Source organism: Bidens hawaiensis, unplaced genomic scaffold, assembly GCF_021521415.1.
Source record: "Bidens hawaiensis isolate Kalapana, Puna unplaced genomic scaffold, B.hawaiensis_p1.1 tig00021137_1, whole genome shotgun sequence".
Taxonomy (NCBI): Eukaryota; Viridiplantae; Streptophyta; class Magnoliopsida; order Asterales; family Asteraceae; genus Bidens; species Bidens hawaiensis.
This window is the reverse complement of record NW_027493268.1, coordinates 27,539-42,344: the sequence shown is the minus strand read 5'-3', so window position 1 is coordinate 42,344 and position 14,806 is coordinate 27,539. Positions and strand designations below refer to the sequence as shown.

General features: G+C 34.2%; 1 protein-coding gene and 1 pseudogene across 2 annotated transcripts; both read left to right on the top strand.

The window, feature by feature from the left end:
* Positions 1–230: 230 nt before the first annotated feature.
* On the top strand, positions 231–1,644 carry LOC143562772 (isoflavone reductase homolog; annotated as a pseudogene). The gene is made up of 4 exons (XR_013140548.1): positions 231–625; positions 703–943; positions 1,032–1,235; positions 1,330–1,644. The product of XR_013140548.1 is annotated as an isoflavone reductase homolog (transcript).
* A 5,406-nt stretch (positions 1,645–7,050) lies between these two features.
* LOC143562769 (protein AE7-like) lies at positions 7,051–8,211 on the top strand. Its single transcript, XM_077050483.1, has 5 exons — positions 7,051–7,180; positions 7,283–7,383; positions 7,727–7,825; positions 7,918–7,957; positions 8,096–8,211. Exons 1-5 carry the CDS (start codon positions 7,051–7,053, stop codon positions 8,209–8,211), a joined length of 486 nt encoding a protein of 161 aa, XP_076906598.1.
* The last annotated feature ends 6,595 nt before the right edge of the window (positions 8,212–14,806 follow it).

The following is a 14,806-nucleotide window of genomic DNA, read 5'->3' as shown; positions in this document are numbered from 1 at the left end:
TTTTTAATAATATGTTAATATAAGTATAAATAAATATCAAAAAACAATTATTTCACATCCTTTTTTTCTCCGAAAGGGTAGGCCGCCAGACGTATAAGAATGGCAGGCAAGACCATCAGCCTTGTAAAAGAGACCGTTCAAAGAGAGGCACGTGATTTTATTAAAAAATAATATCAACATGCTATGTTATTATCTGATCCTCCATATATATGTGTATATATACACATAAGCTTGTAGTACTCATAACAAATTAATCACGTACACTTTATTAACTTCTACGAAAAGAACCCTGAAGATGTCGAAGAGCAAGATCCTTGTTGTGGGTGGCACGGGCTACATTGGCAAGAGGATCGTCAAGGCCAGTCTGGCTCAAGGCCACCCGACCTATGTCCTGATGCGTCGAGAGATTGGTTTCGAAATAGAAAAGCTTCAAATGTTGTTGTCATTTAAGGAACAAGGAGCGCGGTTGGTAGAGGGTTCGTTTTCTGATCACCAGAGTCTCGTGGATGCGGTTAAACAAGTCGATGTGGTGATATGCACCATGTCCGGGGTGCAGTTCCGGTCACATAATATTCTCCTTCAACTTAAGCTTGTTGATGCCATCAAAGAAGCTGGAAACATCATGGTATGCAACTTTTGACTTGTAACTTATATAGGTCCGAAATAAATATTTAAGTAATTGCAATTGGTTTCTTGAAACAGCGATTCGTGTCTTCAGAGTTCGGGATCGACCCTTCACGGATGGAACACTCACTTGAATACGGAAAGGAGACGTTTACAGACAAGATGGTTATATGAAAAGCCATCGAAGACGCTAAGATTCCATATACTTACATTTCCGCAAACTGCTTAGGGGGTTATTTTGTTGGCAACCTTTCCCAGCCGGGGTCCCTCATGCCACCAAGGGACCGAGTGTCTATTTTTGGCGATGGGAATCAAAAGGGTATGGTACAATATTATCATATATTGGTTCTGAAATGAATATGTCTATATATTTTATTTAATATTTAATTTGTTTAAAACTTGTGCAGTTGTTTTCATTGATGAGGACGATGTTGCAACATATACAGTCAAGTCCGTAGATGATTCTCGCACGTTGAACAAGACGTTGTATCTTCGGCCACGCAAGAACATTCTTACGCACAACGAGTTGATTGAGAAATGGGAGAAACTTACCGATCAAACATTCGAGAAAGTGCACATATCTACTAAAGATTTTCTTGCTTCCATGGAAGGTGTGTGTCTATAAGCGATTTTTTAATGAAGCTACAAACTAAAAATCAACAATGTTTTGGCTTAATGTTTTTGTCTTTACAAATATGTTTATAGAGGTGGGTGACGAGGCTGCTAAAGCAGGACTTGCGCGTATCTACCACATTTACTATGAAGGTTGTTCGATGAACTTTGAAATTGGCGAAGAGGGAAAGGAAGCTTCTGAGCTCTATCCAGAGGTCCGATACACTAGTGTTGATGAGTATTTGCGTCGATATCTCTAATTCATCCCATGCTATTACATCGCTATTTAAACATCTTATTTTATTTAATATATATATGCAAGTGTGCACTCGCTATGGTTCATTTGGAAAGGTTAATAAACATACAATCTCTTAATATATCAAACTATACTTGTTTGAATGGTAGGTATCAAACCTTGCATTCACAATCTTTTTTGTTCATATAGTACTAACAAAAACCCATGAAGACTAATAATTGGTAATATGAAATTAAGCTAAGTTAATAAAAAAGATAATAAACACTAAAATACATCTAAGTGCATTTTTCTTCTTATAATCTATACGATTAGCCGGTTAGGTTAAAAGGGTTTGGATCAAATACAAATGAAATTAACATGTTAATTGTGAGAATCAAATACACTAATTATATATACAAGTAATTATGTAATTACTCTACTTGTATATGTAATTACTCTACTTGATTCTCATAATTAGCAGGCTAATTTCATTTGTACGTTAACTTTCCCAGGTTAAAATATAAAGTAAACAAAAAATGAGAAGTGTGAGAACTAATCTAGTCTATTGATCTTAGATTTGAATGGTTGTGATTAATTTGAGAATGAAAAATGATGGAAAGGGCTTATATGGAATAGTCCATATAGTTGACTATTTCTCTCCACATTCAATGCGCATACCAATTCACTCATCATTTTAAAATGCTAATAACCTTTTCATTTGACAATTTAAAAAAAAAATCACCATAATAACAAGCGGGTATTTATCTTTAATATGAGTACCATATTAATGCATAAAAATAAAAAAAAATAGTGAACTTTTATACATTGTATTATTGGTTTGTCATTGTGTTTCTTTAATTGAGTTTTCTACGTTGTGTTATAGGTTATGGTCATTGTGTTTTTCAATCGTTGCGCGTATTAACGATAAAATTTAAAAACAAAACGTATGTCATTGTGTCTTTGTTCCTCATTGTGTCTTTATGATCATCATTTTGTCTCTTGTTCATTATTGTGCCTTTCTACTCATTATTTTGTTTTAGTCATTATGTAATACGTTCATTGTGTATTATGTTCAGGTCATTATGTATTATGTAATTACCATTGTGTTTTATGTTTTAGGTCATTGTGTAGTACATATTCATCATTGTATTTTATGTTTTATATTATTATGTAATATGCATTAATCATTGTGTTTTATACTTTTATGTATTAGATATGGTTGTTATTTTATCATTATATTTACATATTAGAATTATACAACGGTGTTATTTCACTATTAGAATTTTCAGATTTCATCACTTTTGGAAAAAAAACACAATGATAAGCATAAAGACAAAATGATAAACGAAGAGACACAATGATAAACATAAGACACAATAACAAACAGAAAGACACAATAACATAATTTTTTTTTATATATAAGACAAAGTCATACTGATGTGCTAAAAGTAGTCTAATAATTATTAACTAAATTACGCTAATCTAGACACTAAGTAATAAATTCTAGACTTCTAAACTTAACTAAACTACTAACCGGCAAGTGAACCGATCGACTCTAGTACAGCTAAGCAACTCCAGATATCGAACCCACGAGATTCTTTAAATTACGTTTACTAGCTAATTAGACTCAACTACAGACACGATTTATTTATTTATTACTTGTTTTAGGGTGCAGTTTATTAATAAACTAATTTTAAACTAATTTAAACTAATAAAGAAAACTAAAGACGACTAAACTTAAAACTTGGACTTAATTCAGATGATGATGAACAACCACCTAGGCTAGAATCCCATAAGTTTCAGTTATCAATTAACCGGGAAAATATTTAGTTATGGAACTGGGATCGTAAAATAGACGCTTAAGATAAAACCCAAACAGGACCCCTGACCCTACTCAAGAGACACCTATGGGTTTCTAATAAGTTTTAACGCACACCAGTATTAAAAATCAAGTTTCCTTACGGTCACCTAATTAATTACAAACTAGTTCCTTTATACGAAATCCTACCTTACAACGCGAAAATCAAAGGCAGTCTAATATATTCAATTGACTCGATAGACAAAGTTAATCAATCAAACCTAGACGGACTCCTTACGAAGAACTAAATCTAGCAATCCTGATCAACAAAGACCTATCAATAACCTAGCACATTACAACTATTTAGGTTAACAGCACCCTTAGGTTTATAATTAAATAATATTATTCCTATGATCTTATTCGAAATCAATCATAAAATAGTCAAAAACACAAAGTGGATGACCTAATAACAACTTATCATAATGACAAACAATAATCAAGGCAACTATGGAATAATAAAACTCAACAAACAACCCTAAACACACATATGCATCAATTTAATATAATTAAATCTTTTACCTGTTCATAAAACCATAACAATAAATAAATCCCAAGTCAAAATCATACACAAAGGTTCATCATAAGCCTGGGCAGTCTATAACGTTTAGCCTAGCATGTTAAAATCAAACAAAACAATACTAATGGAATTCATAGTGGAAAACAAAAGAAACGAAAGATTAAAGACGATAAAACCCGTGGTCTTCGTTCTTGATCGATATGCACGCCACCGTATGATTCCAAGCCTTCAAAACCTCCAAATGATCACTTCTAAGGCTCCCAAATTCGTCCTGGCCGGCTAGGGTATGCAGGTTCTGTTTAAGGTTGAGTTTAGGGGTCTTTAAATAGGAAAATACAAGGCCCAAACCCATAAATCGTTGGAATATTCTGGAAAAAACCCCCACGGCGCCACGGTCGGGCTTGGGCTCCTCGGTCGCGCGGCGCCCCGACCAAATAAATTAGGGGGGCGGGGCTGGCCTGGTCAGGTCAGGTTCACTCCTGGTTCGGTCCGGTTCGTTTCCTGATGCTCCGGTTCGCCGGCTTAGCTCGTTTTTTATCGTTTTTTTGCCCTCTTTAACCACGAACAAATCCTGGGACCTAGATTATTCAAATATGTTAGTAGTATGCAAATCCTAACAAAAACCGAACATAAACTAATAAAATATTAAATAAAATGCACACGGGAATTATGTATATTAAGCATTATATCACATACTTATATTAAAGATAAATAAACGCTTGTTATTATGGTGAACTTTAAAAAAAATGTCGAACGAAAAAGTTATAGACGTTTTAAAATGATGGGAGAATTGAAATGTGCATTGCATGCGACTAGAGAAAATATGTGTTTTTCCTTTTATGACCTTCTTCCTTTGACACATGTTAAAAAATTATGCATTCTCATCCTTTTCATTTTTGTTACATTGTAAAATAACTCAACTCGTAATTTATAATCTATTTATATTAGGTAGAATTGAAAATGGAAATTTTTTAAGTGTAACTAGAATTCCATTCAGGGTGTTAAGTTGATTTGACAAATATTGAAGAGTGGGACGCAACTCCCTTCAAGAGTTAGGGTGTTACTGGCATAACGGGTTAAAGTGTTAACGGACTTTAAAATCTTCTATACTCACATAATAATTTAAGAATCGATCTTTTCAAATAAATTGAGGGGATTAAGCAGGGTTAATCCTTTCCTTTAGGTGAGATGAAGTAAAGAGGTAAAGTGAATGATGTGACACCTATATTGAGTTAAGGGGCATGAATGTATACCTCATGGCTTAAGGTCAGGCGATGTTGCGTTGCCTTCAGATTAGCTTCATTGGTCTCACCCACCTGCCTTCACCGTTCTTATCCCTTCCTCCCCGGCGCCTCATCAAACACCCTCCACCTCACCCGCCTCGACCCGATACTCCACCAACTCCATACACCTTAACGGATACGACATGATAGTGCAATCCCAAAAACCTAAGTGATTAAAACCCTGTGTATGTTCCTCGCTTGCAAACACATACCGTTATTTCTCCATCACCGTCTATCAACACGTTCGAAAGCAACCAAAAATTACAAGTCGACTGTAACAATATATTCTCATGTCAACTATTTAACCAAATTATCCATTGTCATATTCCTCGTTTTATTTCCAGGTCATTATATAACTAACGGGCAACTTTCCTCGTTTATGCTCCTACCAACCATCTCCATACTCGATATAACTAGTCTCCATAGCAATTTTATGACACAATGGTCGTCGACCGCTTACACCATGTGATGGATACACAACTATGAACATGGGCGGATCTAGCAAACAAATGGGTGGTTCTCAGGAACCACCCATGTTTCAAAATAATAATATATTGATATATAGAAAATACTAGAGGGAACCACCTTATAAATTAGGTGGGAACCATGCTATTTACAATACAAGCACTGGTACAGTTGGTAAGTTGTTGGTCTGGTAAACTAAAGGTCATGGGTTCGATTCCATGTTTCAAACATTTGTTTAGAACTTTGTTTTTCCATAACTCGGCTTTTATCAATTTAGGGTTTTTATAAGAAAAATTATACAAACACAGACACAGTTACACAAACGTCTCTCTCCCCTCTTCATACTCCACAACGCACACCACTGCCAGACTCCACCGTTTGCCGACCACCTCCTGACCGCCGTCCACGACCACCGTTGTTGCTTTTCAGGTTGACCACACACCACCGTCGGTCCATTGCTCCTTCCTCCTGCCTTGCTACTCTTCCTCGAATCCTTCCACTTTGACGGTAGTTTGGATTCATTTGCTAAATGTTAAATGTTAATTGTTCTTGATGTTGTTAATTGCTAAGTTATTTGTTAAATTTTAGTTTTAATTTGTTAGTTTGTTGGTTTTAAATTGTTAGTTTTAATTTATATTATGTGTTTTTCAATTTCTAATGACGGTGTCTTATTTGTTAGTTTATCGTATTTTTATTTAAGGGGGTGTTTGGGATTGCTTATTTTCACTAACTTATAACTTATTAACTTTTTGAAAAAGAATAAGATGTTTGGGATTGTTTTGATGTGAGAGGGAAAAGTTAATAAGTTACACTCTTGTAACTTATTAACTTAATGAAAAGTTATAAGGAATCCCAAACACCCACTAAGTAATGAACTTTGTCGAACCAGTGAACCGACCCGAACCTCAAACCGACCCGTAATTTTTTATATCCGACTCTGTGAAATCATTTAAAATAGTGTACCTCCTGAAAAAAATTTCTGAATCCGTCACTGGTCTATGAAGAAAACTATATGTGCCGATTGAGTAAAATTATTACATTGTGCTATGGTCATTCCCGAACCTAGCCGCCTCTCATCTTATTCCCTCTCTGTTCCAACGATTAAAGTTTTTTTGAACAAAAGTTTTGTATTCAAAAACTTGAAATAAATTTTAAATGTACAGATATATCAAATAACTATTTAATGATATAAAGTAATTTTTCATATATAAATATGAATTTATTTATTCATTCTATACAAGATATTTACATCCTCGATATCTATTTTAGCTTTGATAAATTTTAGGTCAATGTGAAAGCCTTGGGCCTTAAGTTTCTGTCGCAGTCTATTATCTTATATTCTTAATTTATTATAAACGACGCCGGCTCTGTCTTCCAATAACAAAAAACCCAATTTCAAAACACTAAAACCCGAATAATCGTTCAACTACAGAGGACAACACATTGATAACAAAATATGGCTCATGCCTTAAGTAACGCAAACCCTGTTGTTTATGAAAAGACGGAACGCCCGGCTCGAACCCGACCCGGTGATGCGGGTTTTGATGAATATGAACCTGAACTCATTGACCAGTTAGAAATATTTGATATCCCTTAATTGCTTTAGTTTTATAATATGAAATCATACTTTTATATATGCATGATTTGATATATATAAAATATGCTTGTGTCATCCTTAGTATTCTTACATCATCTTAGAGATATTAAAGATCCCGAGCATCCGTATTCTCTAGAAGAGCTTAAAGTCGTCACGGAAGACGCCATTGAAGTTGATGACAAGCGCAGTTATGTTCGGTATGTTATTTCTTTCGCACCCCCTTTCATGTTATTTGGAAAGTGTAGGGGACATTTAATCCGTAGGCTAGGCCCGTGTTTATTGGGTAGGCTAAATATAGCCTACAAGTGACACATATCGCCCTCTAATTGGTCAGAGTTTATGTTTTTTAGTGGCAAAAAGAGCCGGCTAAGGCATAGCTAACATGGCGTGATCTGATTGGGCTAAAAAGGGAATTTCTAGAAAGATATAGGCTAGATTTGGATGTTTGTTTTTAAAAAAACATTGGTCTAACTATGTCTATTTTGGTACCTTTTTTTTCTTTTTATAACGTAATTACTTTCTTTTTATTTTCAAGGTCACTTTCACTCCAACAATTGAGCGTTGTAGCATGATGACCCTTATTGGTCTTTGTTTGCGGGTTAAACTTATGCGCAGCCTGCCTTCGCGTTTCAAGGTTTGCTACAATTACTTCCTTCAACACACTGATGAATTTTTTTAGACTTAGTTTTATGTATATATGTGTGTACTGAATGTTGGTTTGTTTAGGTTGACATAAGGGTGGCTCCTGGGACTCATGAAGATGAAGATAAGGGTCTCTCACTTGTTCTCTATCTGATATTTCTATGGATTTTAAACCAAATTTGACCCCCTTTTATGTAAACACATTCTTTAAAGATGTGGACGAGGAGGTAATTAACTATAATTTTCTTTTTGTTTTGGTATATATGCAGTGACAAATGGTTGAATGATAAAGAACGAGTTGCTGCAGTTTTGGAGAACCCTAATCTGGTTGATAAGGTTGATGAATGTTTAACCGCATCTTATGATCGAACGAATTAATGTTGCATCCAATACATGTTGCAAATAATATGGTAATTAAGCAAAAGATCGATAAAGAGAAGAAGTATTCTCAATTCATCGATACCAATTAGATTCTTTCTTCCTGTTGAAGTACATCAACCAGTTTAACAACTAACCAAAGACACCCTATACTATTCAACTATTATAATCTAGTCCTACTATTTTGATTCCTAACAATACAGGAACAAATGATCACTCAATTGAATATTTGCTAGCAACAGTGTGCTTTTTCAGAAAATCATAATTGTATACTTGATGATTATTGGGATTTTGGAGAAATGCACTAAGTTATTATAATTCTTTTTGATCTTGAAGAATTCAGCTCAAATGCTCAATCACCACATTATTTCTTTTCTTTAAACAGCATGCTATATTAATCCTAGCATAAAAGAAACACCCAAATTAAGGAGACCATTTGATTGTATGCAATGCCAACAACAAATCAAAAATCATAAAAAGCTAAGGTGCATAGGAGGCTCCTTTGTGAGAAACAAAGGCGAAACATGAAGGAAAGTTACATTTTCTATAGCATATTGCATATACACGTAAACTTATGGTACTCAGAGCCAATTATTCGCGTACACTTTGTTAACTTGTATGTTGAAGAGCAAGATTCTTATTGAGGGTTGTTAAAAATATAATATCTTCAATTTCTAATCCATGTTAAAATTTGATTTATTAAGAGAAATTGATTTAAATAATTCAAACTATTAACTATTAACAAATAATAATCTCAACTATCACTTTGACAAGTGACAGTTCTAACTTTCAGTTTTGTTACCATAAAAATCACCGTAAAAAAATAGTTAACTTTGTTAATTTTTTTATGACGTGGCATGTGTCATGACATTCAATGAGAATTTTATATTACTTTTACAAAAAATCACTGTAATGCTAAAACCGTTAAAAATTAAATTCAGAATTAAAATGATATTTAAAAAAAAGAGGCCAACCATCCTCCGTTCACTACCATTACCACCGGCCTATCTCCTGCTACTAACCACCACCAACACTTCCCGTGACCCCACTAAAACCTCCATCTCCTCACCACAGAACCCGCCCAAAAATCGTGACCTCCCAAATCCCAATCGTCCTATTTTATTTCGTCCAGACCCTACAAAATAACAAGTCTTTAAATTCAATTATGCCAAAATTGAATGAGCTGGTCATATCCATTTTAAGGCTTTTACCGTAACTTCATATATGTTGCTAGTTAATGCATTATCAGACATAACTCTACTGAATCCTACTAAGTGTATGCAAATTGGCATCAACAAGATTACTCGCCAGTAACCAATTCCGGCAGCAAGTTGACAAGCTTCGGTTTGGCAAAGAAGGAAACAATGAAGGACCTTTGTGCGAGATCGGTTCAGAGTTTATTGAATTCGATGGGCACAACTCGGTCATCAGGAAGGATATTAGGGAAATGGTGGAACCAATGGTTGTAGGTATTGCCTGAGATCTCGTAATTGAATTAGATTTAGGTCTAGCAAATTTGTGGGTATGAGAATTTGGGGTGTTCTCAGTCGCCGGTGCTGGTGATGGACTGATGGTTTCTGGTCATTGGATATTTTGGCCGGCGAAAGGTTTTGGGAACCGCCGTGAATTGAATCGACGAACGCTCAAACCGATAGAGTTCGTAGGTGCTGTCAAAAGAAGAATAAGTTGGTAGGGCTATGGCGGCGGCGGTGGTGGCAATATTTAATGGGGGTGTTGGTGGAGTATAGGTGGGTGTGTGTTCTAAGAGTATTCTCATCCAACCCCTTATTTTGTATAAGGGGTGTTTTTATAATTTAAAGAGTGAATTAGGGTGTTGTGACTTGTGAGTGAAAAGTTTTTATATTTTAAAAAAAGTAGTGATTTTTCTGTATATATGAAAAGTTACTGTTCATCCCTTGTAATTTTTTAATATATTTTGAGAGTGTTTGTGAGTGAAGGAAAGAGAAAAGATAATGATAAAAGGTATAAAAAGTATTATTTAATTGAAATGGAGAGAGAAAATGTAATGAGTTTTAGTGTAATTTTTTATTTAGAGATAGGGGGTTGGATGAGAATGCTCTAAGAAGATCTATTTGTAAAAAATAGACACAAATAGGTAGTTCACTTCTTGAAAAAACGGACTCCAACCAAGTTTCATAACCAAAAAAATGAGGTGGCACATTGAAACTCGCGCATGTACTTAAGATTTCTAGTCTGCTCACGTGTCAAGCGGACTTGAAAAATCAAACTCTAGCAAAATGATAAAATATAATGCAAAAGGACTTAATTGTATAATGGGAAAATTATGAAAATATGTATTTCAATAATAAATGAGTTTCGACTTTTACCCAAACTTTTGAAAATATTTCCCAAATACCCACCACAAATAACTTGGGACGACTAGATTCTCAGAATTAACGAGTATTTTACAAAACTGGTCGGGACAACTATTTTAAGCTTAAAAAAAATAAATGAAACGAGTATTTTGTAGCACTATACTGGTCGGAACGACTATTTTAGGTAAAAAAAAATAGTTTGGACAAGTTTTTTTTTAATTTGTACTATTCTGAATATTATATTATATTTAATTTTACTCATAATTAATTTTTCTTTTATAACTTTTAAAATATAAAGTATACAAAATTCCGAATACACCATTGAGAAATGCGTTTCTTTATCTATGTGCCGACATACATTTTATTTAAAACCGAGTGTGTAAAGAAAGTTATGATGTTAATTTAACCCGCTCAGTTTTGAATAAAATTTATGCCGGCATGAAGATAAAAAACACATCTCAACGATGTATTCAGAATTTTGTATAACTTTATATATTTTAAAAGTTATAAAAAACTAATTGTAAGTAAAATTAAATACAATAACATAATAAGATGTATAAAAAAATTAATAAAAACCTCATCTCGACTTTTTTGACCTAAAATAGTCGTCCAAACCAGCTTAGTGCTACAAAATACTCGTCCCGAAAATTTTCTTAGCCTAAAATAGTCTTCTCGGCCAGTTTTGTAAAGTACTTGACTCTAAGAATCTAGTCATTCTGAGTTATTTGTGGTGGGTATTGTAGGAAAAGTTTGCAAATGGTGGGTAAAACTCGAAACCCATTTTTGAAGATGGATATTTTCATAATTTTCCCCTTGTATAAGCATTTTCAGCTTGAGATTCTCTTACATATTTTTTTGTCATTTTGCTAGAGTTTGCTTGTTCAAGAAGCGGATTATACAAGTTTGCTTGACACGTGAAAATTGGTTAGTTATGAAAATTGGTTGGAGTCCGCTTGACTATACAAGCGGATTATACAAGCGGATTCTCTTACTAGACTTTTCTGTTGATTATGTATGTAGTCTATAATTGACTATGAAACTCTGATGCAGGTGCGAGTTTCAATATGCCGCCTCATTTTGTTGATTATGAAAATTGGTTGGAGTCCGCCTATTCAAGAAGCAAACTACCTATTTATGTCTATTTTTCATAAACCTACCTAAAAACACTTAACAATTTCCTAACCCACCTGGTTATAAAAAAAAATCTTCTAAGGAAGAGAGATTGAGACAAGGAGACGAGAGATTTAGAGAAGGGGAAGAAGTGAGTGGATGGTGGTCCTTTTTCTCATTTTAGTTTATTTATATTTTTAATAATAAGGGTAATTCAGTAATTTTATTTAAAACTTATATCCAAATAAGCTGAAAATTCTAAGTGAATGCCATGTCACGTAATAAAAAATTAACAGAGTTAACTATTTTTTTACCGGGGTTGTTAATGCTAATAAAATTGAAAATTAGGATTATTATTTGCCAATGACTAATAGTTTGGATTATTAAAATCCAATTTTCCTTTTATTAATTAGGTTGTTTATCTTTACATGTTCGGCTTCATGAGCTTTGGGCTTATGGATGATCAAGCCTCTTGGATTTGTCTTGTCTTGGGCTCTCTTATCTCACAGTCCATCTCATATCCATCTATGCTATGACACTTCGTGTTTTATCTTTAGAAGCTCTAGCCCCTTTTAGCACATCCGATGTTCCCAACGGCTGCCTAGACCGTTGCTAGTCATCTCTCCTTCTCTGCATCAATCAAAATCAAAGATTGATATTGGTTATAAAAGGAGCATTCTTTTTGAAGGAAGATACAGCGATCAACAGTGTAGTCTTCTAATCTTGTTCTTAGAATTTCATCCTATTTGTCTTCTTCATCTTATCATTTGTAAGAATTTGTTTTTAGTTTAAAGCAAAAGATTCTGACATGGGTGGCACGGGCTAAATTTGCAAGAGGGTGTTCACATTTTTTTTTCAAATTAACAAAATCAAATAATAATGTGTAGCAGAACAAGATGCAGGAATAGTGATTTTCATCTCATGTAACGGAATTAAACACACTAATCAAATAAACAACTGCCATTTAATAATTGATAGTCTAATAATCATTTTAGATTTAAGAAAGAAAACTCATACGGATTATTTTACTCAAAAATAAATAAATTAAAGGATTTAAACTTTCAACTAGCAAATGAAAGTGTAGGAAAATTTTTGGAAAGAAGCAGTTAATATCAAAAACTTGTACGATGGAAATCCAAAGGAGACTAGGAGAGTGAAGGAAATTTCTTGGGAAGAAACATTTTAGAAAAAGACATCATATGACTTGGCATGGGTACCTAGGAATCGAACCCCATCTAAACATGTAAAAAAAAGTTTTAAAAAACGGTCAAAGACGATAACTTAATCCGGGACTGAATACTTAGGGGAATTTTTGTGTTTCCTTATTTTAGTTCCTTAAACTTTTGGTAAAGCTATAAGTCACAATTTTAACTTTCCCCTCACAACATATATAATTCCAAACAACTTTTAACTTATTAAAAAGTTAATAACTGGGTTAAAATAAGTATTAAACACCCTTTAATAACCTACAACATCGTACATATTAAAGACTGTTGATGATTCTTGCATGCAGTGGCGAAGCTTGGGCTTCGCCATGGCGGTGACCAAAGTTACGGACCAAAAAATTTTCTGGTCGGCGATTCGATTCGTGTCGGTGGTTCGGGCTATGTCGGTGGTTCGGTTCGTGTCGGTGGTTCGGTTTGGGTCGGATCAAACAATATGACATCCATATATATATATATATATATATATATATATTCATTCATTCATTCAAATAGGTTAAGTTAGAGTAAAATTTTATCATACAATACCTATTACAAGCTTAATTGACTAATTTCCCTAAATCCCCAATTCACAATTACAAACCCTAATTTTATAATCATTGATTTAACAACACAATAACACAAAGGAAGAGCAGATAAAGTATTACCTTGTGGTGGTGGATGAGCGGGGATAAGCGGGGACGGTGGATGAGCGCGGACGACGGTGGGGCGGTGGGTTGGTGGGGGGTGGCGATTGGTGAACTCAGACAGAACAGAAGGCAGAAGGGAGCAGTAGGTGAGGCCGGTCCTTTTGTTAAAATTCCCATTTGTTTTTTGTTTTTTCTTTAAAGTTATGTTATCTAATAATTTACAACAAGCCCCCCCCCCCCCCCCCAAGTTTGAGTGCTGTTAAAAACTAAGTTTTTTACAATTTTTATAACATTTGTTTATAAAAACCGTGAGGTTTTATAAAAAAAATCAAACGATAGGGTATTATATTTAAAAAAAAAATTGGTGGTGACCGATAGCTCTTTGGAAAAATAATTTGGCAGTGACCGCGCTTGATACCTATAAAAACTTTAGGGAAAAATGGTGAAATTTACCCTATTAACAGATAAAACGGCAATGACCTGAACCACCCCGGTCCCTCTAAAGCTCCGCCCCAGCTCACACGTTGAACAAGACGTTGTAATAATTGTATCTTCCGCTCGCACAAGAACATTCCAATGCACGAGTTAATAGATATAACTTGGAGAAACTAAGCAATCAAACATTCGAGAAAGTGCACATATTTTATTAAGATATAAACCTAAGAAAAATTTTACACATATACAAATACATACATTAAATCAACTATTAGCAAAATAATAACATATTTTGTTTTCCCAATAAGAATATGATTTCTTTTATCAATTCTATACAAGATATTAACATATTTAATAGTTTTGCTCGAGCTGGTTGTGCAATATAAAATTAATACAAAGAAGTTCAAAAAAAGAAATACTTAAATATACACAAGGCCCGACTAGTCTAGACGAGCTTCCTATATAAGGCTCAAGCTTGAGCTCGATAATTAAATGAGTTTTACTTGAAAAAAAGCTCTGCTGGATAACTAAATGAGTTTACTTGAGAGCCTGAGCTTGAAAAGCTCTGTTTATTTTGAGCCTTTTATCTATCCGAGCTCGAGCAGCTCAACTCGTTTGCACCCTGACGTCCGACCGACGCTTATCAAAATTAATTGGGCTTGGTGTTTTGTCACAAGATTGTTGGGTTTCAATTAACAACTCGAAATTGGGCTCAGGACCTGGGCTTATAATCTGATTGGAGATAGAAAAGAAAATAAACCGGGTTTTCATTTTTTTGACAAAACCTGTCGACAACAACATAAACATAAACATAAACAAGATCAAAGTGTTGTGTTGCAAATTCATTCACGGCTTCAACAAA

What these genes read in the sequence shown, in the direction of transcription:
- LOC143562769 (XM_077050483.1), top strand. Translation starts at nt 7,051, where the DNA reads ATGGCTCATGCCTTAAGTAACGCAAACCCTGTTGTTTATGAAAAGACG. An exon ending in TGACCAGTTAGAAATATTTG is followed by an intron (nt 7,181 to 7,282) that starts ATATCCCTTAAT and finishes TAGTATTCTTAC; the next exon opens with ATCATCTTAGAGATATTAAA. An exon ending in TGGGACTCATGAAGATGAAG is followed by an intron (nt 7,958 to 8,095) that starts ATAAGGGTCTCT and finishes TGTTTTGGTATA; the next exon opens with TATGCAGTGACAAATGGTTG.